Source organism: Somniosus microcephalus, chromosome 21 (assembly GCF_052327205.1).
Source record: "Somniosus microcephalus isolate GS21.2 chromosome 21, FLI_Smic_1.0, whole genome shotgun sequence".
Classification (NCBI taxonomy): Eukaryota; Metazoa; Chordata; class Chondrichthyes; order Squaliformes; family Somniosidae; genus Somniosus; species Somniosus microcephalus.
Genome location: NC_141007.1, coordinates 74,452,064 through 74,479,480, shown reverse-complemented (window position 1 = coordinate 74,479,480; position 27,417 = coordinate 74,452,064). Strand labels below are relative to the sequence as shown.

The following is a 27,417-nucleotide window of genomic DNA, read 5'->3' as shown; positions in this document are numbered from 1 at the left end:
GTATAAATATACATTCATATAATTTGTATATACTCTTTTCTTATATTTAGTGGTTGTCCCTCTGTTTATGGCAAGCTGTAACATAGTGTGCCGCTAAGGTTACACAATTTCTCTCTTCCCCTAGTAGGTATGGGAGTTTTTGGTCGTCATTCAAATTTCTGAATTCCGGGCATATTTTTGTGAATTTTGGGTAGAAATTCTCCCTTATGCCCTGATATTTTCTACAAGCTGTGAGGAAGTGCATCTCTGTCTCCACCACTCCCTGACTGCAGTGAGAGCATATCCTGTCCTCTCTTGGTAGCCGGGTCTGCCTGTGTCTACCTTTTTCGATCGCCAGGCTATGTTCACTAAGCCTGTACATTGTCAAGGTTTTTCTCAGTTTGCTATCCTTTACCATGGTCAGGTAATCAGCCATGTTGTATTGTCTGTTTAGGGCCAAGTAGCAATTGAGTTTGCTTTGGGTTTTTGTTGTTTCTGCCCAATATGACAGATATTTTTCCTTTTGCTTAGTGATGATTATGTTGGGTTGAATTCTTTGTGTTACGCTGTCACTGTCCTGGGGCTGGTTATTGTTAGTAGTGTTAGTAGTTACTTCACTGAGTCCCAGGACTAGTTGACTGAGGGTATTCTTCTTTATGGTCCTCTCTTGGCATTTCAGGGTTTCGCAATGATAACATTGGGGGTTGCTCATTTCTAGGTGTTTCCAAAATTTGGTGGCTCTTTTTTGGATAGTGATTATTAATGGATATTGGCCTAGTTCTGCCCTGCATGCATTGTTTACGGTTTTCCTTTGAGTCTGGAGGATGCTTTTACAGAATTCTGCATGTAGGATCTCAATTGGGTGTTTGTCCCATTTTGCAAATTCTTGTTGTGTTAGCGGTCCCCACACCTCACTGCCATAGAGTGCAATTGGTTCAATTACTGATTTAAAAATTTTGAGCCAAATGCTAATTGGGATTTCTATTTGGATTGATTTTTTAATGGCATAGAAAGCCCTTCTTGCTTTCTCTTTCAGTTCATTCACAGCTAGATGAAAATTTCCCGTAGAACTGATTTTTAGGCCCAAGTATGTGTAGTTAGTGGTTTGTTCAATTTTGGTTGTTCCTAGTGTGAAATTTATTTTGGGTCCCTGATGTCTGGATCTTTGCTGGAACACAAGGACTTTGGTTTTTTGGGGATTTATTGTCAGGGCCCAGGTCTGGCAGAATGACTCCAGCAGATCCAGGTTCTGCTGTAGACCCTCCTTAGTTGGTGACAGCAGAACCAGGTCATCTGCATAGAGGAGGAATTTAACCTTGGATTCATATAGGGTGAGGCCGGGTGCTGTAGATTGTTCAAGTAGTTTTGCCAATTCATTTATGTAAATATTAAAGAGTGTCGGTGAGATGGGCGAGCCCTGCGTCACCCCCCGCCCCTGTGGGAAGTATTTTGTTTGTTTGTCTCCAATTTTAACTGCACATTTGTTGTTTGTATACATTGATTTAATTACATCATATGTTTTTCCCCCTACCCCGCTTTCGATAAGTTTCAGGAATAAACCGTCGTGCCAGATGGAGTCGAAAGCCTTCTGGAAATGTATAAAGCATGTGTAGATTTTGCTTTTGTTTTGATGAACGTGTTTGTCAATTAGGGTCTGTAGGGTGAAGATATGATCTGATGTTCTATAGTTTGGCAGGAATCCAATTTGGCTTGTACTCAAGACATTGTGCTCCTCAAGGAAGTTTATAAGTCTTTTGTTTATGATACTACAGAATACCTTCCCCAGGTTTCTGTTTACACAGATGCCTCGATAGTTATTTGGGTCGACTTTGTCCCCACTTTTGTATATGGGCGTTATGAGTCCTTTGTTCCAGATGTCAGGGAAGTAACCGACACTCAGAACCAAGTTGAAGAGTTTTAGGATAGCCAGTTTCATTTTATCGTCCATGTGTTTAATCATCTCGCTTAGTATGCCGTCTGCACCGCAAGCTTTTCCTGGTCGCAGGTCCTTGAGTTTTTCAAATAGTTCTTTTTCTGTTATTATGGAGTCTAGCGGGTTTTGGTTATCTTTTATGGCCATTTCGAGCTTTTCCAGTTTTTTGCTTATTTGGTGTTGCTCTGACCTTAGTGTGTTTTTCTGGTATAATTTTTCAAAGTGGTTTTCCCATGTGTCTCCATTTTGAATGGCCAATTCGTCGTGTTGTTTTTTGTGTAATGTATTCCATTTGTCCCAGAAACAGTTGGAATCAATGGATTCCTCAATGGAGCTGAGTGTATTCTTAATATACTGCTCTTTTTTGGTTCTGAGTGTGTTTCTGTATTGTGTTAGTGTCTGACAATAAGTAAGGCGTAATTCCTCGTTTTCTGGCTGTCTGTGTTTTTGGTTTGATATTTTTCTAAGTTTTTTCCTCATGTTATGGCAATCTGGGTCAAACCATTTTTCATAGGTTTTTGTTTTGGGTTTGTTCTTGCGAGCTTTCAAGTTTGACCTTGTTGCCAAATTATCAAAAATATTGTTTAGGTTATTCACTGCCCGGTTTACGCCTTCTTTAGTGTGAGTATATGTTATCCAGAAAGGTGTCCAAGAGAGCTTGAGTTGATTCATGGCTAATTGCTTTATGGTATTTTTCCGTGCTGTTTTTGGCCCATCTGTACGATTTTTTGGTGTTGTACAGTTTACTGGGTTGTGTTTCTGTGTTGGTTGTTTCTGTCTTGTTAAGATACATAGTAATTTGACTGTGGTCTGACAGTGTTGTTTGTGGTTTGACTGTGAATGCTCTGAAAGAGGATGGGTCCAAATCCGTAATCATATAGTCTACGGTGCTACAGCCAAGAGGTGAGCAATAGGTCGATCTTCCTAGGAGGTCTCCCATGAACCTACCATTGACAATGTACAGACCCAGGCTTCGACAGAGCTGCAGTAGCTGTTTTCCGTTGGTATTTGTCTGCTTGTCGCAGTAATGCCTGTATGGATGGGAAGGGATATCGAAGTGGTTATTCCCAAATATGTAATCGTTTCCCTGATTATTGGTGAAGTCTGGTTCTTCGCCAGTTCTTGAATTGAGGTCACCACAGATCAACACGTTCCCCTGGGCCTGGAATTGGATAATCTCCCTCTCAATGTTGGAGAAGGTGTCCTCTTTAAAGTACGGGGATTCCATTGGGGGGGATATAGAGTGTGCAAATGAAAACATCTTGGGTGTTAGAGATAATCCCCCTCTCAATTTTGAGCCACATGTGGTTTTCGCCCTTTTTTATAAATTTGATGCAATTCTTAAGCTCTGTTTTAAACCAAATCAGTATGCCTCCGGAGTCTCTGCCTTGGGTTACTCCTGGCAATTTATTGGAGGGGACCACCAGCTCTGTGTACCCTTGGGGACGGCCAGTGTGTCATCCTTCTCTATACCAAGTTTCCTGTAAAATGATAATATCCAGATCTTTAGTTTCATCTATGAACTCTGGGGTCATACTCTTCATGTTGAGCACCGAAGAGCGTAGACCTTGGATATTCCAGGTCGAAATATATAAGGATTTCATGTTAAGTTTGATCTTTTACTATGATAGGTTAAAGAATGATACGTGTTTGTCGTGTCTAAATGGGGGGAAAAAAAGATCATCTGAATTGTCTATAAATGCTAATACTACTTGGTTACAATTCTTTCTAGTAATTAGTCCTTGATTTTTTTTTGGATTTTTTTTTTTCATTTTCTGATCCATAAGGCAGATGTAGATGCTGCTGCACGTCTGCTTAGTGTCTCTTAATGGATTGTCTCTGCCTGAGGTATTGCGTACGCCCTGTGCATCTCTCCCTCTGTCTGGCTGGGGGCAGTCCTGTTCCCCTGTAGGACAGGAGTGGTGCAGGTCTGATATTGTTGTTGTGCATGGGGATCCTCTCTGGTCCTGGTTGGTGTGGTGGTGGTCTCTGTAGTAGTCCTGGTATGTACCTCGCTGATCTCTGGTGGTCGGGGGGGGGGGGGGTCCTCCTGGAGTCTGGGTATGGACCCGGTTAAAAGCGACGTCCTTCAGGGCTTTAGCAAAGATCGGTATTCATTTCCTGTGGATGTGGACGCGGTCGTGAAGACATTCCACATCGAGGGTGGGGTGTTGGGCCAGGTGCACGTTGTGTTTTAATTCACAGTCTCTTGCTATGCTGGCATTTATCTCATGAATTGTGTTGTTGTTAAAGTCTGTTCTCGGCAATATTGTGGAAACAGTGATTCTAGTGTTTGGGAATGTATTGCTTGCCTTCTCAATCACTGATCTGAGCGATGTTGCTACCCCTTTCTGCTGGGCCTTTAGGTCATTTGTGCCAGTGTATATTATGTGTTTGGGGGAGCCTAATCGGGTTTTGGTCAGCCATTCCAGGGCTCTGTCTGTTGTTGGGCACCGGATCTTTTTTACTATATGTCTAGGGAAGAGCTTTTTCTCCCATAGAAATTTCCCATTTGAGTCTGAGTATTACGATGTCAGCCTTGTTGGTGTTTACTGTCTGGTGGCTTTCGCCTGGACTCATAGGGTGTGTGTTGGACTGGGGTGGTCGTGTCTGGTGTGTGCGCTCTTGTGAGCGGCTCGCTTGTGGTTCCACAGTGGTGGGGGAAGACTGAGCTTCAGTATGCTGGTCGGTCTGTGTGGCACCCCTTGTATTGTGTGTTTGCTGCTGTTGTTCAGTGTGGGAGTGCAGCTGTTCAGTCCGGCTCTGTATTGCCTCTGGCTGCTGGTCTAATGGTGCTATCTCTCCTCTACGGCTCTCTTTGTTTTCCTGCAGCTCTTTCACCTGATTCTCAAGTAGATTCAGCTCTCTCCTGTATTTCTCTCTCTCTCTTGCTTTTGTTCATGTTTCAGTTTAAGGACCTCCTCTCTAAGTTTAACCAGCTCTGTCTCCACCTGGTTAAATTTATCCTTTAGTTGTATCAGGCTGTGTGACCCCGGGGTATGTGTCTGGTCGGCGCTGGAGGGCTCACTCACTTCTTGGCTAGGCTGCTCTTCTCTTGGTGAGCTGGAAGTGGTAGGGGGAGTATGTGTGGCTTCCTCCCTGGTAGTTACGCTGGGGTTAGTCAGCTGTATCATGTGGCTGTGGGGCCCCGGGGTGAGTGTCTGGTTAGAACTGTGTGGCTCGTTCACCTCCTGACCAGGCTGATTTACTCCTGCTGAGTTGTCAATGGTGGGGGGAGTGCGAGTCGCTTTTCCCCTGTTAGCCACTCTGGGGCTGTTCCTTCCCCTCTCCGTTATTTCTTTCAGTGTCTTGAAGGCCGTTTCAAAGTCGTCGAGGTTGCCTTGCACCAATATTGTTCCGTTATCGTACATGTTGACAGTCGTGGTTGCACTGTCCGGGTCCCCTGGTTTCTTAATTTTCAGTTTGGACCCATTAGCGGTTCTTTCCTGCTTAACCCTGGTATAGTGTGATTTTATTGCTGTGATCCAAGCCGCTGATTGATCTGAGTAAAAAATGAGATTACACTTTTTCCCAGTGCTGTACCAGTCAGCAAAAAGAGTTTCTGGTTTTTCTCTCAGCTGCTTCTGCTTGATCGATTTTTTAGCATTTTTTTTGGTGTTGGGGGGAATCTGGAAGAGGTTGCTCTCTGTGCCTCGGGAGCTGCTGTGGCTCCTCTGATTCGCTCATTTTTAGTAGTGTAGAAGTAGAAAGTATTGTTGACTTTAGAATAAGCTTTTCTGGGGCCCCGGGTTTGGTGTTTCCCTCTCCCGGCTCGCGAACTTTCCCAGGCCCCGTACTCACTGTCCTGGTCTGCGTCTGGGATTTGCTGTTTCCCGGTGTCTCCCGGCTGCTCCCCTCCCCCTCAGTGGTCTCTGGGCCTCTGTTTTGGCCCGGCTCCTCGGGCCTTTCCCTGGCTTCAGGCTCCCTCCCCAGGACCCGTACTCACTGTCTGCGCCTGGGAGCTGCTGCCTCGTGGTGCCTTCGGGCTGCTCCCCTCTCCCTCAGAGGTCTCCAGGCCTCTGTCTCTGCCCGGCTCCTCGGGCCTTTCCCGGGCTTCTGGCTTAGTGTTGCGGCCGCCGCTCGGCTCTGTGTCCCGGCCGCCGCTCGGGTGCCTCATTCTCCCGGTTTTTCCCCGGGTTTATTCCTTTCCTTCTTCTGTCCCTTTGCTTTGTTTCTTTTTGTCTTTGTTTCTTTCTGCTGTTTTCCTCTGATTTTTTTTTTCTCTGTCGGCTCTTGTCTTTGGTGGTCTTTTTGGCGGTCTTTTTCTTACTTAATCTAAACTAACCTAAACTTAAACTTAAACTAAACTAACTTAACTAAAATTAAATTTAACTTTTAAACCTTTTAAAACTTGAAATGAAACTTTTTCCCCCACTTTAAACACTAAAAACACTAAAAATTCAGCAGCCCATCTTCAGCGTGTGTGTATTCACTCTGTCTCCCACCACTCCCCACACACACACCCCTCCCCCCAGTCTCTCTCTCTCTCTCTCCCCAGTCTCTCTCTCTATCTCTATCTCCCCGTCTCTCTCTCTCTCCCCCCAGTCTCTCTGCTCTTTCTCTCTCTCCCCGTCTCTCTCTCTGCTTCCCTCTCTGTCTCTGTCTGTCTCTCTCTCCTTCCCTCTCTCTCTGTCTCTCTCTCCTTCCCTCCCTCTCTCTCTCTCTGTCTCTCTCACCTTCCCTCTCTCTGTCTCTCTCTCCTTCCCTCTCTCTCTCTCTCTGTCTCTCTCTCCTTCCCTCTCTCTGTCTCTCTCTCCTTCCCTCTCTCTCAATTTTCAATTCAAATCGCTTTATTGGCATGACAAGTTACATCTTATGTTGCCAAAGCATCGGAAAACATTCACGTTTGTTCACAAAAATACAGATCTATCCATACAATGTATAAACAGATATATCCCTGAGTGTATAAATATATACTTTCATATAATTTATATATACTCTTTTCTTATATTTACTGGTTGTCCCTCTGTTTATGGCAAGCTGTAACATAGTGTGCCGCTAGTGTTATGCAACTTCTCTCTTCCCCTAGTAGGTATGGGAGTTTTTGGTCATCATTCAAATTTCTGAATTCCGGGCATATTTTTGTGAATTTTGGGTAGAAATTCTCCCTTATGCCCTGATATTTTCTACAAGCTGTGAGGAAGTGCATCTCTGCCTCCACCACTCCCTGACTGCAGTGAGAGCATATCCTGTCCTCTCTTGGTAGCCGGGTCTGTCTGTGTCTACCTTTTTCGATCACCAGGTTATGTTCACTAAGTCTGTACATTGTCAAAGTTTTTCTCAGTTTGCTATCCTTTACCATGGTCAGGTAATCAGCCATGTTGTATTGTCTGTTTAGGGCCAAGTAGCAATTGAGTTTGCTTTGGGTTTTTGTTGTTTCTGCCCAATATGACAGATATTTTTCCTTTTGCTTAGCGACGATTGTGTTGGGTCGAATTCTTTGTGTTATGCTGTCACTGTCCTGGGGCTGGTTATTGTTAGTAGTGTTAGTAGTTACTTCACTGAGTCCCAGGACTAGTTGACTGAGGGTATTCTTCTTTATGGTCAGCTCTTGGCATTTCAGGGCTTTGTAATGATAGCATTGGGGGTTGCTCATTTCTAGGTGTTTCCAAAATTTGGTGGCTCTTTTTTGGATAGTGATTATTAATGGATATTGGCCTAGTTCTGCCCTGCATGCATTGTTTACGGTTTTCCTTTGAGTCCGGAGGATACTTTTACAGAATTCTGCATGTAGGATCTCAATTGGGTGTTTGTCCCATTTTGCAAATTCTTGTTGTGTTAGCGGTCCCCACACCTCACTGCCATAGAGTGCAATTGGTTCAATTGCTGATTTGAAAATTTTGAGCCAAATGCTAATTGGGATTTCTATTTGGATTGATTTTTTAATGGCATAGAAAGCCCTTCTTGCTTTCTCTTTCAGTTCATTCACAGCCAGTTTGAAATTTCCCGTAGAACTGATTTTTAGGCCCAAGTATGTGTAGTGAGTGGTTTGTTCAATTTTAGTTGTTCCTAGTGTGAAATTTATTTTGGGTCCCTGATGTCTGGATCTTTGCTGGAACACAAGGACTTTGGTTTTTGGGGGATTTATTGTCATGGCCCAAGTCTGGCAGTATGACTCCAGCAGATCCAGGTTCTGCTGTAGACCCTCCTTAGTTGGTGACAGCAGAACCAGGTCGTCTGCATAGAGGAGGAATTTAACCTTGGATTCATATAGGGTGAGGCTGGGTGCTGTAGATTGTTCAAGTAGTTTTGCCAATTCATTTATGTAAATATTAAAGAGTGTCGGTGAGATTGGCGAGCCCTGCATCACCCCCCGCCCCTGTGGGAAGTATTTTGTTTGTTTGTCTCCAATTTTAACTGCACATTTGTTGTTTGTATACATTGATTTAATTACATCATATGTTTTTCCCCCTACCCCGCTTTCTCCTTCCCTCTCTCTGTCTCTCTCTCCTTCCCTCTCCAAACAGGGCGATACCGAATTTCTAGCCCTCTCCCTCTCTCTCCCCCCAATCTATCTCTCTCTCCCCGTCTCTTTATCTCTCTCTCTGTCTCCCAGTCTCTCTCTCTCTGTCTCCCAGTCTCTCTATCTCTTCCCTCCAGTCTCTCTCTCTCTCCCCCAGTCTCTCTCTCTCTCCCCCAGTTTCTCTCTCCCTGTCTCTCTCTCGCCCCTCAGTCTCGCGCTCTCTCTCTCTCTCTCTCTCTCTCTCCCAGTCTCTCTCTCTCCTCCAGACTCTCCCTCCTCCAGTCTCTCTCTCTCTCTCTCTCTTTCCTCCAGTCTCTCTCTCTCCTCCAGTCTCTCTCTCTCTCTCCCCCCAATCTCTCTCTCGCGCTCTCTCTCTATCTCCCCAGTCTCTCTCTCCCTTCCCCCGTCTCTCTCTCTCCCCCAGTCTCTCTCTCTCTCTCTCTCTCTCTCTCTCCCCGTCTCTCTCTCTCTCTCCCCGTCTCTCTCCCCCAGTCTCTCTCTCGCTCTCCCCCTCAGTCTCTCGCTCTCTCTCTCTCTCTCTCCCTCTCTCTCTCTCTCTCTCCCCCAGTCTCTCTCCCCCCAGTCTCTCTTCTCTCTCTCTCTCTCTCTCTCTCTCTCTCTCTCTCTCTCTCCCCCCCAGTCTCTCTCTCTCCCCCTCAGAGTTGGGGTCACTCGGGCCGGGCCTCACAACCGCTCGGCCCGAGACACAGAGCGGGGGAGTGGCAGCGGCCGGCCGTAAACCGCGCGGCCCTGTAAACTGCTGTTTTACAAAAAAGCCTTGGCAACACCGGGCCCCCCCAGCTAGTATTAAATAGATTTGTAGCTGTGAAGGGCAGATCAGTACTGCAACACTTTAATTTTCAAATAGTTCACTATTTGAATGAAGTCAGACAGAACATTCCAAATAGACTCTGGATTCAACATAAATTTAGAAGCAAAGTGTTTGAAGTTTTGTACAGAAATTTGTACAGGAATGTCATTGATGCTTTCCATGGCTAGGTCTGCCTAATGGCAACACCTGGCTCAAAAGATGGAGGATGTTTTTTTTAATTTGTTTTTGAGATGTGAGAAATGCTGTCAAGGCCATAATTATAGTCCATCCCTTGTTGCCGTAAGAAGGTAATGGTGGGCCTTCTCTTTGAACAGCTGCAAGTCCGTGTGCTGATGGTGCTCCCAAAAGGATGTTAGGTAGGGAATTCCAGGATAGTCACCCAGTGATGATAAAGAAAGGGCAATATACGTACGTCGGGATAGTGTGTGACTTGGAGGTGAATCTGGTGGTGATGGTGTTCCCACAACATTACTGATCTTGCTCTTAGTGGGGGAGGGAGGTGCTGTTGAAGTAAGCTTGGTGAGTTGCTGCAGTGTATCTGTAGATGGTACATAATACAACCACAACATGCTGATGGAGGTGGGGGGGAGGTGGATGTTGAGCCCAGTGGCTGGGTTGCAGATCAAGCAAACTGCTCTGTCCTGGATGATGTTGAGCATCTTGAGTGTTGTAACGTCTGCCCCCATCTTGGCGCATGGTGAGTGTTTCATCACACTCCCGACTTGAGGCTTGTAGGTGGTGGGGAGACTTTGAGGGGTCAGGTGGTGAGCCACTTTTGGAGGGAACTTGGTCTCTGCCATGCTCTTGTAGCTCCTGTGTTAAGCTTCTGGTCATTGATGATCGCCAAGATTTTGATGGTGGGGGACTTGGCGGGGGCATTGACGGTCAGGTGGAGGCGTTTGGGCTTTTGCTTGTTGGAAATGCTCATTGCCTGGCACTTATGTGGCATGAATGTTACCTGCCCCATGTCAGCTCAAGTCTAGATGTTTTCCAAACCCTGCTGTAGGGTGCCGTGAGAAACTTCATAATCAGAGGAATTATGCATGGAACTGAACGCTATGGAATGGCTAGAGAACAGCTCTGCTCCCGGCCTTCTGACAGAGGAGAAATTATTGACATAGCAGCAAGGATACTTCCTTGAACTCCTGAAGTGATATCCTAGGTCTGTGCTGATTGGTCTCCTACAACCAGAAACATCTTTTTGTCAAGTATGACTCCAGCCATTGACACGGTGGCATAGTGGTTAGCACTGTTGCCTCACAGCACCAGGGACCCGGGTTCAAATCCGGCCTCGGGCGACTGTCTGTGTGGAGTTTGCACATTCTCCCTGTGTCTGCGTGGGTTTCCTCCGGGTGCTCCGGTTTCCTCCCACAGTCCAAAGATGTGCGGGTTAGGTTGATTTGGCTATGATAAATTGACCCTTAGTGTTAGGGGATTAAATACGTGGGGTTACGGGGATAGGGTGGGATATGTGTCGGTGCAGGCTCAATGGGCCGAAATGGCCTCTATCTGCACTGTGGGGATTCTGTGATTCTGTGATACTTTCCCTTTGACCCCATTAATCTCTGTTTTGATGGGGCTTCTTGGTGACGTATTTGGTTAAAAGCTGCCCTGATATCAAGAGCAGCTATTTTTGCCTCCTCTGACATTGAGCTCTTGCATCCATGCCTAGATTGAGACTGTGATGAGGTCTGGGGCCAAGTCGTTTCGGCAGAACCCAGACAGCGTTGGTGAGGAGGCATTGCTTGATGCCTCTACTGATGATTCCTCCCATCATTTGGCTAATGGTTGGGAGGAGGCTGGTGGGGTGTAATTAGCCAGATTATTTTTTATCTTTTTTTGTGGCTAGAATATACCTGGGTAATCTTCCACATTATTGGGTGGATGCCAGTGTCCTAGCTGTACTGGAACAGCTTGGCAAGGGGGACAGCTAGCTATGGTGCATACGTTTTCAGCACTACACCTGTGATGCTGTCAGAGCCCATAGCTTTTGCTGTGTCCGGTGCACTCAGCCCCTTCTTAATGTAACTTGGAGTTAACCGAAGATACTGAGATCTATGATTGTGAGAACCTCAGGAGCAGCCAAGTGGGATCATGCACTTGGCAGTTTTGGCTGAAGACGCTTACGAACATTGTAGCCTCATCTCTTGCACTCATGTGCTGGGCTCCATCATGATTGGGGATGTTCATGGAGCTTTCTCTTCTCATTGGCTGCCTGATTGCCCATCACCATTCTTCACTGGATTTGATAGGACTGTAGAACTTTGCTCTGATCCGTGGCTTGTGGGACTGCTTGGCTTTGCCTATAGCCTGCTGCTTTTGGCATTTAGCATGCAGGTAGCCCTGTGTTGAAGCTTCAAAAAGGTCAGCGCCTTATTCCAAGGTATGCCTGGTGTTGCTCCTGGCACGCCCTACTACAGTCCCCTTTGAACCCAGGTTGGTCTCCATTCTTGACGGTGATTGAGGAGTGAGGATGTGCTGGGCCATGCAATTGCAGATACAATACTCCTGCTGATGGCCCACAGTGCTTCGTGGATGCCCAGTTTTGGGCTGCTGGATCAGTCCTTAGCCTGTCCCGCTGAGCCTAGAGTTGTCTGCTACATCACACACAGGAGAATTTTCTCACTGTGAAGATGAGTCTTTGGGCTGGATTTTGTCAATGGGGACGTGATGGAGGCGGGACTCCCACTTTTTGGGTTGTAGTCCCGCCTCCATCGACTTGTGGCCAACCCACGCTATTTTCCCTTGATTGACCTTGTTAAGCCCGCCCAGCGGGCTCAGCAGGCCAATTAAGGGACACCCGGTTACAGGTGACATCAGCGATTGACATTTCATCTGTCAAGAGCTTTTGACAGATGAAAAATCAGCGTTTGACAGCTCTGTGAAGCTGTCCAACACTGACAATCTGTCTTCTAACTTGAGTCCTTCTACTCAGACTCAGTTAGAGATCTCTCCAGACCAGAAAGCAGAATGCTGCAACTTTTGACAGTTCAGCGGCCATTCTACTTTCTGTGCCGATGAGCTGAGGGACTCCCGAGAACTGAAGGAAGGAAGCCTGCCGGAGAAAGTAAAGATAAGTAAAACTTACTAAAACACTTTACACTTACCTCACACACTTACCTCTGCACACATGCACCCATCACTCACCTGCATAACGGACATCTCGACCCCTCCAACCTCTTCAGACCAACGGTCCGCCTCGCTAACTTGGCGTGGTTCGGAGCCGTCGGGAGTCCCACACTTCAGGGCTAAAAATAGGGATTAGGCAAAAAACTGCCTGTTAACTACCTGTTAACAGACAGTTAATTGGCACTAATCCCCTTCCCGCCTCGAGGAGGCGGCTCCCAGCACAGGTCGGATACCCGCCTCCTGGGACATTGGCACGGAGGCGGGTTGGGGGCGGGATGGGTTTCTGCCCCCCCCCCCCCCAATTCTGCAATTTTCCCGCCTCCAAACCCGCCACCACGGGGCTTGGAAATTCGAGCCCTTTGTCTTCACAACTACAACACTGGTACTTGCACCACCTACATGGGCAAAGTGGGTACAGCACAGTATGGCCCAGAAACTGAGGAGATGGAGGACAGTATTGTATAGGGAATGGAGATGGTGCAGCGTGATGCTTACTCCATCTAGGGTACATTGGATGGTAGGGAGAGGGTTAAAGATGAATGTTTGAACTGTCAATAGACAGGGCAACACCCAGTTCTATTTGTTGTACAAATATCCAAAAATCCAACATGGCCGTGATCTCCACACAGTCACTCTAGGGCCAGCAGATATATACTGGCATATTGTTCGATTGGTTGAGGTAGTGGCAAACAGATGGTTATTGTTTAGTTGGAAGGTGAAAGCCTTCCAGTCACGCTTGGAATGGTTAGTGTTTTTGGATGTCTTGTGGAGAGACTGGGTCGCGGTGGCCCATCTGGTAGAGTGGAATGTATTTGAGTCCACTTCAGCCCTTGCTGTAGTGTTTAACTTGGGCATGCTGCTCTGATGTTTTTCCTCAGCTGTGGGAATATGATTGGCATGATTGAATTGTTTTTGGTTTTGTTGATCTAACGTGTGTGGTGTTTGACTTCTGTGGTTGCTGTACTTTTGTAGAAATTCTTGTGTGGAGTAATTCTTTGGTGCTTTTGAGAATTTTTATGCATGTTTGGAATGACTTCGCTAAATAAGTGAGACAAGCAGAGATGGGAACTCTACAACTTCAGTTAACCCAGCTTAAGTGTGGCTTTATAGCCCTGTTGCTCACTGTACTTGTAACAAAGAGTTTTAACAATATATGTCTTGTGCTAGGTGATAAATTATCAGTGCTTCAGGATGAAATTTCAGACCTGCTTAAAAATAAGCCCAATGGCATTCCAGTGCGGCGGCTTCGTAGAGTGTACAAGAGGGTTTTTCAACGGACCATGAATCTGGACAACTATGGATTGAAATCTGTTCCACACCTGCTTCATCTTATGAAGGATCAGTTATTCATTCAACGTTCAGGAGAACGTAGGCGTATTTTCGAGACCGAGTTTGTAGCAGGTATGTTTTTAACATGTAGAAGGAATGATTTGTTTCCTTTTAAATTTAGAAAGAGAACTTTATAGTAATAGTCTGAGGGGGAAAAAGAAATGAAAAATAAAACGTAGAGCGTCTATTCTCTCTCCATTCTTCCCCCCCCCCCCACCCCCGAATGCCACATGACATAAATCAGTCATTCATGAAAGAAAGACTTATGAAATAATACTGAGCGGCCTATGGGTGGCGCTGTCCAGGGAGAGTATAAATACTCGGGCAGGGGCCCAGCTTGCGCAGGACATTCTTAACAGGAACTAGTGAAGGACACAACGAGACCTCCATGTTGTAAACAGTTGATTAAAGCCTTGTTTAACGCTGAGACCAAGTGCCGAGTAGTTTCCTTACGTCACCACACATGGCTGAAAATGGGAGTAGGCGCCTGCATCGCCAAATAGTTTTATTCAGCGGCAGAATGAAATTGTGCTTTCTTTAACAGAACATGTGTCTTGCAAAACAGAACTCCGTATGTACAGTACAGTTGGGTGAAGATTTGTGCATTATTTCTCCTCCCTCTCTTCTCTTCCCCCCCCCCCCCCCCCACCGTCAAACCACACCAGTATTGCTGGTCCCAGTAGTGCTGTTTTGGCGAGTTACCAAATGATGGCCAGTTGCTCCTCTATCTCGGAATCCTAGAATGATACAGCACAGAAGGCGGCCATTAGGCCCGCCGTGTCTGTGCCAACTCTATCCAGTTAGTCCCATTCCCCTGCCCTTTCCCCATAGCCCTGCAAATTTTTCCCTTCAAGTATTTCTCTAATTTCCTTAGAAAGTTACTATTGAATCTGCTTCCACCCCCATCAGGCAGTTAATTCCAGATAATAGCTCGCTGTGTAAACCAATTTCTCCTCGTGTCGCCCCTTGTTCTTTTGCCAATTTCCTTCAGTCTGTGTCCTCTGGGTACCGACCCTGCTGACACTGGAAACCGTTTCTCCTTATTTACTCTATTAAAACCCTTCATGATTTTGAACACCTATCAAAACTCCCCTTCACCTTCTCTGCTCTAAGGAGAATACCCCATCTTCTCCACATGGAAGGAGACTGCTCCTTGGGCTTCCCTAATACACCTACCATACTTTGTTGTTGGATCTGATGTGTATGAGCAGGTTGCACCAGAAGTTTATTTATATGCTATCTTTTAAAAAAATAAATAAAACAATAACTTGCATTTATATAGCACCTTTAACGTAGTAAAACATCGCAAGGTGCTTTGCAGGAGCGTTATCAGGCAAAATTTGACACTGAGCCACAGAGAGATATTAGAACAGGTGAGCGGTGGGTTTGAAGGAGCCCTTAAGGGGGGGGGGGGAAGAGAGAGAGGCAGAGAGGTTCAGGGAGCAAATTCCAGAGCTTAGGACCTTGGGACCTAGACAACATGTCTGCCATTGGAGGAGCAATTAAAATCGGAGATGCACAAAAGGCCAGAATTGGAGGAACGTAGAGTTCTTGGAAGGTTGTAGGGCTGGAAGAGGTTACAGAGAAAGGGAGGCCATGGAGGGATTTGAACATAAGGATGTAAGTTTTAAAATGGAGGCATTGCTGGACTGGGAGCCAATGTAGGTCAACAAGCACAGGCGTGCTGGGTGAACGGGACTTGGTGCGAGTCAGGATACGGGCAGCAATTCTGGATGAGCTCAAATTTACGGAGGCTGGAAGATGGGAGGCTGGCCCGGAGAGCGTTGGAATAGTCAAGTCTGAATGTAACAAAAGCATGGATGATGATTCCAGCAGCAGATGAGCTGAGAGCAGGGGCAGACAAGCCACGTTATGGAGGTGGAAGCAGGCAGTCTTGGTGATGCAGAGGTTATGGGGCCGGAAACTCAGCTCGGGGTCGAATTGGACGCCAAGTGTTGGAATGCAGTTTCAGTTGTTACCAGGCAGTGCAAGTATGAAGTATGACGTTTCTGGACTTTTTATAATGTATAATATACAAAGTTATATGGTTGCACATTTTAACTAACTATAGAGCACAATTTTGGCAATTTTAAAATCCGAGAGATCTGGAATATTTTCTATAAGATGGCGAGAGTTGGCAAACCTGTGTATTTTGGGGTACATTGATAGCTAAAATAATGGGTAACTTGAGTCCAGCTCCACCCAAATGTCTTGGTGACTAACTGCGATTGCCTACCATTTAACTTTATCTCTGTAAAGCAGCACCCTTATCAGCAGACTATGCTCTGCCTTGATGGCAGTCATGTGATTTCCATGAATGCATGATGTCAAACTTTCAGTTCCACTCCAAAGCCAAAGGAAAATGAAAATAAAAATAAAATGGGAAAGCTGCAAATTCATTGTTCAGGCAGCTCACCACCACCTTCTCGAGGGCAATTAGGGATGGGCAATAAATGCTGGCCTTGCCAGCGATGCCCAGATCCCAGAAACGAATTAAAAAAAAAAAGACACCAAGAAGATCGATCGAGCTGGATTTTGTCACTGGGGCGGGCTGGGGTCGAGTAATCCGCTTTTTGTGTTAGCTGCCCGGTTCTAAATCGATGTGGGAGAATGAAGCGATTTTAACTTAAGTGGGCAATTGAGTTCCAGCGTGTGGGAACCCATGGCCCAATTAGTTTTTTCAGCCTGAAACTCGCCTCCGATTATGTCATCATTGCTGCTACATTTAAGGTCTGCAACAAGCCTTGCTTCTTCTGCAGACTGCCAACCTTTTGGCCTTTCATGTTAGAGGGACCTGGAGGCAGAATGACCAGTGAGAGACCTAGGTCTGCTCCCAGGTTTGATGACGTTGCCCTGCAAGCTTTAGTTGAGGGAGCAAGAGCCAATAAAGAGGTGCTCTTCCCTTCTTCAGGGAGGTAGAAGCCTCCCCAGCAGTCCAAGGCTGTGTGGATCCAGGTGGCAGGGGAGGTCAACTCTTTGTCGATAATCCGCAGAACCTGGCTTCAGTGCAGGAAGAGGTTTCATGACCACCTGCGCACTGGAAAAGTGAGTATGACTTTCCCATCACCCTCAATCTGACCCCCATTGCCTCCCCTCACCAGCACTCTGCTTTAGCAATCTTTTCCTCCACATCCCACTTGACACTGACACCCCTGCACCCTTACCCATTCCCTCTCTCTCTATGGTCACATTCACCTAACTATTCGACTATGCAGCCCTCACACTCCCTATCACTGTGATGCTATGAAAACAACTTGCAACGCATAGGGAGGGCCCTTGGTCTTGCCACCTCACTCCATCTTTGTCTCCTTCTAAGCATCTATGCTATGGATTCTCTACACTCACTCCTTCATTCTCACTCAAACTCCACTTGTCTCCCTCATTGCAGGAAAAGAGAGCTCACAATAAGAGGGAAAGAGCGAGGACAGGAGGAGGGCCACCCTCAGTAGCCCAGCTCACCCCCTGGGAGGAGGCGGTCCTGGAGATTGTGGGAGTGGAGGACGATGCGCAAGTGGGGGATGGACAGACTGGTGCATCACAGCAAGCTGGTGACAGAATAGTTTTCCATCTCTCTCATTGACATTGCATGAGTCGCTGATAATGATTCTGAAGCTCTAACAGATGGACTTATGATCATCTGCAATATGCAATGTGCATGTAACCTTGGCATCACATCTCTGACTCCTTTACTCCCCCACAGGACCATCGACAGCACTCGTCCCCACTAGCCAGGAAGAAGAGCCTGAGCATCCAGACTCCTCAGGAAGCTGCAACCTCTGAGGGCGCAGCGTCAGCAGAATTCAGCGCACCCAGCACCAGCGCAGACACTCGCACCTCGGTGGGACCTTCGCAAGATAGAGTAGTGTTGTCACCTAGTGTATCACAGCTCACAAGTGAACATCAGCAGATGGTGGAGACAGGGACAGCAGTGGAGAGTCCTCATCGGAGGGCGCAGGACTCTGCCAGCTCGGCTCAGCTGCATGTCGACTCTCTGCCTCTGGGTCCATCCACAAGATCAGCGGTGCTGGAACTCCAGGAACAGATGCAGGAGTCTCTGGCAGGTTTTGTCTCCGGGGTCGCTGCGAGCGTGGAGCGAATGGAGAAGTCCATTGCGAACATGAGCAGAGCCTTTGTGGAGTCATTGGCGCATGAACGCATCACCATGGAAAGGATGGCAACCTCCATGGAGGTGATAAGTCGCCAGAGTGCAGAAAACACGCTGAGTGTTCTGAATAGAATGACATCTCTGGAGGAGCCATGGCCATCTATTGAACCAGACCTTCATGGAAGTCCTTCTGAGTAGGACTGCCAGTGCAGATACGGGTCCCCATGGCCCCCTGATGTGCAGCAAGGTGCTCTCAAGCCACTTGCAAGCGCTGAGGGGGACCTGACCCATGAGAGGGAAGTTGGTGGCAGACATCAAGGAAGTGGGCGCTCCTCTCCAAACGCTCACACTTCCATGCCACTGCAGAGCCCTCGGTCAGAGCCCCACCAGAGTCCACACCCAACTGAGATCGGCGTCTCAACCCCTGCACAGCCGCAGGAGCAGCAGACTGTTGGCGAGCCCTCACAGGTTTGCAACCCCAGAGGACGCCTGCCAAAGGTGTTGAGACAGGAGCAGCAAGAAACTGAGCAAGGGGCCTCCACATCTGCTGAAGCCACGGGGGAAGCACCACGTAGGAGCACGCGTCGGAGAAAGATACTGCACAAATAGTCACAAGGGTAGTCACTTGGGTGAAATTTGATGTTTAATGTTAAAAAGCCATCAGATGTTTACTGTAAATAAAAAATCTGATGGCTACTGCTGCAGTTGTGGCGTGTGTCATTTCGCGAATGGGACTTCCACGTTGAGGGCTTAGGATATGCCTCAGTTGAGGAAGCGCTCAGTGAAGGTGGCGAGAGGGGTTTCCCAGGAGGTCACACTGGAGATGGGTGTCAGGCTCCAAACTTCCACAGCTGTGGCTATTGTAGTGTCTGCGTATCAATAACACACGGACTGCAGGAGAACGGTAATAACAGGTGTTTACTGAACAGAGGGTATGCTGGAACTGAAAGTACAGAAGCCTGCCACGGCTTTATATACAGGTGTGGTCACTGCCGGTACTACAGTATAAAAGCAGTTCTCTCTTAAAGGTACATACACAACAGTTATGCCTTCTAAAAGTTCCCCCAGACCTGAGACAACAAAGTCCTGCCACCTGCAAATGATGGCTGATCAAATATCCTATTTAATGGTGGAGCTGCAGCTGATAGTCAGCAATCCAATAGTGGTCCCGCTAGGTTTCACTGCCGTGTTTCAGAGCTGGCGTGCTTCCCGTCAGAAAAGGGTTAAAATCACAATAGGATAATAGAGGCAATTTAGTGCTTGTTAAGGGCCAATCCCACCTCTTGGAGACGGGAGCAGTAAACACGATTTCTTGAAAATTGCATGGAGGCGGGGTTGGCCCGCCACTTTTTGCAATTTTAACACCGCACACGCCTCCATTCCCGTCTCCACGGCCCTGGGAAATTCGAGCCCATAGTCTTTGTTTCAAATAAATTCTGTGTTTTAATGTTGGGAGGAATTTAAGAAATACATTTCTGTAATAAAATACCCACATAGCATTGAATTCAAGTTTGAGTTGATATTGATATTCTGGCTAGGAGCAATGCATCTGTGTCTGGGGAAAATTTGTTTTGAGGAAATGTGTAGGGTGGGAATTACTGAACTCATTTTTATTTTGGGATAAGCCCACCTAGTTGCTTGTATTTGTACTTGTGGTAGAGTTTTACATTCTCCATTAATCTTTCCATAGTAGCTATGAATAGTACCAAGCTATTTAAGTGGCGTAGTGGTTAGCACTGTTGCCTCACAGCGCCAGGGACCCGGGTTCGAATCCGGCCTCGGGCGACTGTCTGTGTGGAGTTTGCACATTCTCCCCGTGTTTGCGTGGGTTTCCTCCGGGTGCTCCGGTTTCCTCCCACAGTCCAAAGATGTGCGGGTTAGGTTGATTGGCTATGATAAATTGACCCTTAGTGTTAGGGGGATTAAATACGCGGGGTTACGGGGATAGGGTGGGATATGTGTTGGTGTAGGGGTTACGGGGATCAGGTGGGATATGTGTCGGTGCAGGCTCGATGGGCCGAAATGGCCTCTATCTGCACTGTGGGGTTTCTGTGATTCTGTGAAATATGAACATTAAATTATGTATGTAAATTAATTTGTATCAGCCTTATTTACATTTCCATCCCAGTTGTGACAGTTTATAACTTGAATAAGCTACTTGCCTATATATCTTAACATTTTCATAGTAAGGGTTTCGGCCTCTGTATTGCAAGGCTAATGTAAGTTAGAATATGAATTGTTTTGGAAAGAGAAAAGAGTGGTTTCAGTATTGTTTCCTTTAGTGTCTGCATTACTCCCATTTCCTACTCCTTTGCATGTCTGATCAGTTTCAGTTTCATTTCGTCATCACATCATCACATCATGATGCTTTTCATTGGGTGAGAGGTCTGTAGCTGTTGCAAAACAAGCAAAGAGATTTTCCACAGAAACATTGAGCGCAGGCTATTGGGGTGTCTGATGTTTTGCTCAGGAGCTGCTGAGTCCAATCCACTTTTCTGACTGAATTTGTACTTCAGTAATATGGTAAGCCCAAACTAACTTCTATTGTAAACCGTATTCTCTCGGTGATTTTAGTAAACAGTATGATTTTAGATTATTGCAGTTGTGCTATTTCGATGGCACTAAAATCAAGGTTTTCTATCTAGCTGTCTAATGAGCAGATTACAACATTGCTGGAGACTTTGAGGCAGTAGTAATAATGAAAATATATTGTTTCTTTGGCTGAAATTACTAGATTTCTGTAACTTTTATGTACAGCTGTGGAAAAATAAAATATTTTTCATGTTCTTACCCTGCTGTAGATATATTTCCATTCACCCGTCTCTTGCACAGAGAGGGCTGCCTGGTGATCTGTTCTCCAGAGTTCAGCCAATGCACCTCTAGAATCAGCTGCTAGAAGGTGTTTGAGAGTAGGCTCGGGAATGACTTCATACTTTTGTTCCCTTTCCATCCTTTCCTGTGGGAATGCCTGGCCTTACAGTGGCACGTCTCTCTGCTAATACCGCTGAGATCAAGCGTTCATCGTCGTGTGGGGGGATTCTTTGGTGTGAGCCAGTGTGCTACCGCCCTAGCACAGTGGGCCAGATTTTGCTGTCAAAGTAACAGTGAGGCTAATGGCGCTCGCCGTTATGCAAGCGCAAATGGTACCGCAACTTAAGCGAAGAGCAGATGCGCAGTTAAACGCGATTTTCCAAAGGTTGTTGGCCGAGGTGTGCCGCTCTGCTGTTAGCTTCGCGAAAACTGCCTCTTGCTGTCTGGCTCATCATTAAAATGCATTAAAAGTGCGTGGAGTTGCTGTATTTGCGCGGCAGATAAGAATTAACCTTGCCACAGCAAGTTAAGTCTTGTCATTTCAGGTGCAAGTACCCTTTTAATGATGTGATAAGTGTTAATTACCGCCAAACAACACCTCTGGCACTGAAAATTTAATTATTGCCATCCTTCCGATATTAATTATTGTTGGAGATTTAAAAAAATGTAAAATTTAAATGTTTTTAACTTTTCTCTCTTTCTTTAAATCCAATCTTTTCCTCTCTTGTACCTGATGTGACATTGAATTCACCCACTCTAACTTACTCTTCCTTCTCTGTCCATGAGTTGTTTATTTCTTAATCCTTCAATCTGATTGGTTAAGGAGATGCACAGTTGCTTCGCCTGTTCATCAGGCCCCAGACGCCCGGTTTCCCTCGCTGCGATGTTATCAGCTCACACTTTCAGCAACTTGCCACGCAAAAAGTTTAAAAACCTGACCGTGCAGGGTCAAGTCTAACTAACGGCAGATGTCATGAGATGCTAAATCTGACTCCATGGGGGCGATTTTGCTAGCCCTGTGGAGGCGGGACTGCCGGGAAAATGGCAGAATTTGGGGGCGGGTGCCCAACACTCCCCCAACCCGCCTCCATACCATCTTGCCAGGAGGCGGGGAGCCGGGTCCCGTCTCTTTGGAGGCGGGAAGGGGTTAAAGCCACTTAACTGCTTGTTAACAGGTAGTTAACAGGCAGAAAATAGGATCCTCCCCTTTTTGCCCTCCAGTGCGGGCTTCCCGAAGGCTCTGAAACCCGCCAGGTCAGCGAGGCGTGTAGTAGGTCGGCGGGGTCCAAAGCTGTGCTGTGGAGGTGAGTGATGTAATGTCATATGTTGACGTTCTCTGCAACTGGCTTTCCCTTAATTGGCCTGCTCAGCCTGCTGGGCGGGCTTAACAAGGTCAATCAAGGGAAAATAGCGTGGGTTGGCCAGAATTGATGGAGGCGGGACTGAAACCCGACAAGTGGGAGTCCCGCCTCCAAAAGCTCCCCATTGGCAAAATCACCACCCCCCCCCCGGTGTGTTTTCCTACCTTGCACCAAAGGAGCTTTTATGAATCTTTGCAGTTTACTGTTGGCAGAATATAATAGCATATAGCACCAAATTACAAGTTGTTTCTCGGTTAATTGAACATAGTATGTATAAAAAAATTTTTTGCCATACTTTCAAATGCTGCAAACATTTTTTTCCGCCGCCTTCGTCTCTGTGCCCACTTCTTTGGCCAGGAGTCTTCACCCCCCCCCCTTCTGCACGACTGACCCTTTCTCCCGCTTTCAGAATTCCCGTTCTACCTGGACCCCTCCCCCTGGCCTCTTACCCTCTCTAGATCTTTTCATCGCTAACTGCCGCCGTGACATCGGCCGTCTCCATTTCTCTGCTCCCCTCACTCACTCCAACCTACCTCCCTCTGAACTTGCAGCACTCCATTCTCTTAGATCCAACCCTGACATTGTCATTAAACCCGCTGACAAGGGTGGTGCTGTTGTTTGGCGTACAGACCTCTACCTAGCGGAAGCTGAACGCCAACTCTCCGACACCACCTCCACCTGGACCATGACCCCACTACCGAACATCAAACCACCGTTTCCAAGACTGTCACTGACCTCATCTCTTCTGGAGATCTTCCCCCCGCTGCCACCAACCTCATAGTTCCCCAACCCCGCACAGCCCGCTTCTACCTCCTTCCCAAGATCCATAAACAGGACTGCCCCGGTAGACCCATCGTTTCAGCCTGTTCTTGCCCCACGGAACTTATGTCTTCCTATCTCGACTCTCTTTTCTCCCCTTGTCCAGTCTCTTCCCACCTACATCCGCGACTCTTCGGACGCCCTCCGCCACTTTAACAGTTTCCTGGCTCCAACCGCTTCCTTTTCACCATGGACGTACAATCCCTCTACACCTCCATCCCCCACCAGGATGGCCTGAGGGCACTCCGCTTCTTCCTTGAACAGAGGCCCGACCAGTCCCCATCCACCACCACCCTCCTCCGCCTGGCTGAACTTGTTCTCACATTGAACAACTTCTCCTTTAACTCCACTCATTTCCTCCAAATCAAAGGTGTTGCTATGGGTACCCGCATGGGTCCTAGCTATGCCTGCCTTTTCATGGGATATGTGGAACACTCTTTTTGTTCTAGTCGTACTCGGGTCCACTCCCTCGCCTCTTTTTCCGATACATTGATGACTGTATTGGTGCCGTTTCCTGCTCTCTCCCCGAACTAGACAATTTCATTCACACTGCCTCCAATTTCCACCCTTCCCTCACCTTCACATGGTCCATCTCTGACACTTCCCTTCCCTTCCTCGACTTCTCCGTCTCCATCTCTGGGGATAGGTTATTGATCAATATTCACTACAAGCCCACTGACTCCCACAGCTACCTGGACTACACTTCCTCCCACCCCGCCTCCTGTAAGGACTCTATTCCATTCTCCCAGTTTCTCCGTCTCTGCCGTATCTGCTCCGACGATGCCGCCTTCCACACCAGTGCTTCCGACATGTCTTCCTTTTTCCACAACCGAGGATTCCCCTCTATCATGGTTGACACGGCCCTCGACCATGTCCGTTCTATCTCCTGCACTTCTGCCCTCACCCCTGCCCCTCCCTCCCGGAACCACGATAGGGTTCCCCTTGTTCTCACCTTTCACCCCACCAGCCTCCACATTCAACGGATCATCCTCCGCCATTTCCGCTACCTCCAAAGTGATCCCACCACCAAACGCATCTTCTCCTCCCCTCCCCTTTCAGCATTCCGTAGGGACCGCTCCCTCCGAGACACCCTAGTCCACTCCTCTATCACCCCCAACAGCCCTTCCCCTGGCACCTTCCCGTGCAAGCGCAGGAGATGTAACACCTGCCCCTATATCTCCTCCCCCCCCCCCCCCCCCCCTTCCCACTGTCCAGGGCCCCAAACACCCCTTCCAGGTGAAACAGCGATTTACTTGTACTTCTTGCAATTTAGTATACTGTATTCGCTGCTCACGATGCGGTCTCCTCTACATTGGGGAGACCAAACGCAGATTGGGTGACCGTTTTGCGGAACACCTCCGTTCAGTCCGTAAGGGTGACCCCGAGATTCCGGTCGCCTGTCACTTTAATTCACCGCTCCATTCCCACTCGGACCTCACCGTCCTTGGCCTCTTGCATTGTTCCACGGAAGCTCAACGTAAACTCGAGGAACAGCACCTCATCTTCCGATTAGGCACTTTGCAGCCTTCCGGACTCAACATCGAGTTCAACAATTTCAGATCATAACCTCGGCCCCTATTACATTTTTACTTATATTTTTTTCCACCCCTTTGTTCTGGGTCTTCCCTCCCCCACCCCCTTTCCTTTTTTTTTCTCTCTCCCACATGGCAGCTGTCTCTTATCCTGCCAGTACATTTCACACCTAATCTGAGCCATCTTTTGTCTCCACTGTCCTATTACCATCTCGTCTGGTTTTGAATACCTCTTAATGTCTCTTCACTTCTCTTTTGTTCGATCGCAGCCCTGCCTTCGATCTATTTCATTTCCTTTCCAGTTTTGAAAAAGGGTTTCGACCCGAAACGTCGACTCTAATTTCTCTCCACGGATGTTGCCTGGCCTGCTGAGTTTTTCCAGCATTTTCTGTTGTTATTTTGCAAACAACCTTGGTGCTCAAAGCCAAAAATTGCAATAACGGACATCTGGAATGAGTTATAACGTAGAATACAATCGAGGGGTTGCAATAGTTTATTTATAGAATAATGTATATCTAGGATAAATTACAGGTTGGACACTTATTGAAGAGTTCAGGTATACTGCCGTGTAATTTTTATAATCATTCATGTTTGCAGAGTGCCTTTATGCTTAAAGTATATCCTTCTTGAACAACCTTGCAAAATCCTTGATGTTTAAGTTGGTGTTATTTTTATAAAGACAGCAGATCTCCTGTGGCATTGCTCAGGGTGCGTCAGCTATTTTATTAGCACAGGATGTTGTGCAAGAAGATGATCAGAGTTGGTGACTTACGAAAATTGAGAGTGGCCATGGGATCTCAGGGCATTGGCAGTTGTAGCAGGGGGGCCTGGGGGTCTAGCAGTACTTTCTGGGGGTTCCAAGGTCCGGGAACACTGGGGTAGATCCTAGTATCTTTTGTAAGAGGGGCCCTGGGATCTGGAAGAGGAGAGGGAAGTCAGGAACACTGATGCGGTCTACGGTTTTGTGAGCACTTGGAGGGGGTTCTGGGATTGGCTGAGGGGAAGTCTGAAGAGGGAGTCCTTGGATCGATCAGTAGTGGGGAGGAGGTTTGGCACCATTTTGGTGGTATGAGTTTTCTGGGACCTGGCAGTATTGGAAGGGAGAAAGGTCTAGCAGTCTTGTTGGGGAGAGAGGATCCAGGAGAATGAGACCCAAACTACCCTTGACCAATTTCAGACTATCAGGCGCCACTTTCCCACAGTCCCTTTAGTGCTTGCACTCCCTCCCCACGGTTTTCCTCATCAGCAAGTTCTCTCTATGGTATAAATTTTCTCATTAGTAAAAGTGATGGATGGAAAATAATGGCTGGGGTTGTACAATTTCACGACCTCAGGACGTCGCAAAGCGCTTTACAGCCATGAAGTACTTTTGAAGTGTAGCCACTGTTGTACTGTAGGAAACACGGCAGCAAGCTCCGACAAACAGCAAATGAGACAAATGACCAGAGAATTTTTGTTATCAGTGGTTGAAGGATAACAATCAAATCCAGAACAAATCCTGCTGTCTCATTATCATTGTATAGTTTTGTAATTCCCCCTGCTTCAATTGTTTATATACTCTTCCTTTAAAAGGTGCAATGGTCTCTGCCTGAGTTACTCCTTGTGGCAAAGCATTCCATGCTCTAAGAACCCTCTTTGTAAAGAAATTTCTCCTAGCCTTTCTCCTCACTTTTAAATTGATAGCTCTTCATCACTGACTCCCAAACCAACCAGCATAAGAACATAAGAAATAGGAGCAGGAGTAGGCCAATCGGCCCCTCGAGCCTGCTCCACCATTCAATAAGATCATGGCTGATCTGATCCTAACCTCAAATCTTCTATCACTCTGCATCCACCCGAACCCATGTGATCTCCCGGGAGAGGCGAAAAACCAGATAAAGACCCAATGGCCAATTTGGGAGAAAAAAATCTGGGAAATTCCTCTCCGACCCATCTAGGCGATCGAAATTCTTCCAGGAGATCACTCTGTCCCTATATTTTCTACAGTACTTACCTTCTGTAAAGGCGATCTCCACCCCAGCCAGGAACAGGAATAAAACCATCTCCTGAAATCTAACAGCATTAGAACACAGTAGGAGCAGAACCAGGCTACACGGCCCCTGGGCCCACTCCACTACCCACAGGGCCATGACCATTCCGAACCCAGACTCATGTCCAATTTCCTGCCCGCTCCCCATAACCCTTAATTCCCTTTACTTCTAGGAAACTATCTATTTCTGTTTTAAATTTATTTAATGATGTAGCTTCCACAGCTTTCTGGGGCAGCAAATTCCACAAACCTACCACCCTCTGAGTGAAGAAGTTTCTCCTCATCTCAGTTTTGAATGAGCAGCCCCTTATTTTAAGATTATGCCCCCTAGTTCTAGTTTCACCCATCATTGGGAACATCCTCACCGCATCCACCCGATCAAGCCCCTTCACAATCTTATATGTTTCAATAAGATCGCCTCTCATTCTTCTGAACTCCAAGGAGTAGAGTCCCAATCTACTCAACCTCTCCTCATATGACCACCCCCTCATCCCCGGGATTAACCGAGTGAACCTTCTTTGTACTGACTCGAGAGCAAGTATGTCTTTTCTTAAGTATGGACACCAAAACTGTATGCAGTATTCCAGGTGCGGCCTCACCAATACCTTGTACAACTGCAGCAATACCTCCCTGTTTTTATATTCCAACCCCCTAGCAATAAAAGCCAACATTCCATTGGCCTTCTTAATCACTTGCTGCATCTGCATACTAACTTTTTGAGTTTCGTGCACCAGGACCCCCAGATCCCTTTGTACTACAGTACTTTCCAGTTTCTTGCCATTAAGATAATAACTTGCTCTATGATTTTTCCTGCCAAAGTGCATAACCTCACACTTTCCAGGGTTTTGATAAAGGGTTTTGACCAGAAACGTCGACTCTAATTTCTCTCCACGGATGTTGCCTGGCCTGCTGAGTTTTTCCAGCATTTTCTGTTGTTATTTCGGATTTCCAGCATCTGCAGTATTTTGCTATCATACTAGACGTAGAGAAGATGTTTCCGCTTGTGGGCGGAAACTAGAACTAGGGGCCATAAATATAGGATAGCCCCTAATAAATCCAATAGGGAATTCAGGAGAAACTTCTTTACCCAGAGAG

The 27,417-nt window shown here is 46.9% G+C and overlaps 1 protein-coding gene across 5 annotated transcripts in view; it reads left to right on the top strand.

Moving 5' to 3' along the window:
* Window positions 1-27,417, top strand: part of LOC147102975 (uncharacterized) — a 164,691-nt gene that overhangs the window by 40,541 nt on the left and 96,733 nt on the right. The window contains exon 5 of one of the 5 annotated variants that reach the window (XM_085963981.1): window positions 13,504-13,737. The exons of 3 other annotated variants lie outside the window; for them this stretch is intronic. In XM_085963981.1, coding sequence (XP_085820107.1) covers window positions 13,504-13,737 — 234 coding nt within the window. Of the gene's footprint in view, window positions 1-13,503; window positions 13,738-20,152; window positions 20,294-27,417 lie in introns of those variants that run through there. One more of the 5 variants, XM_085963980.1, reaches the window with a different exon arrangement.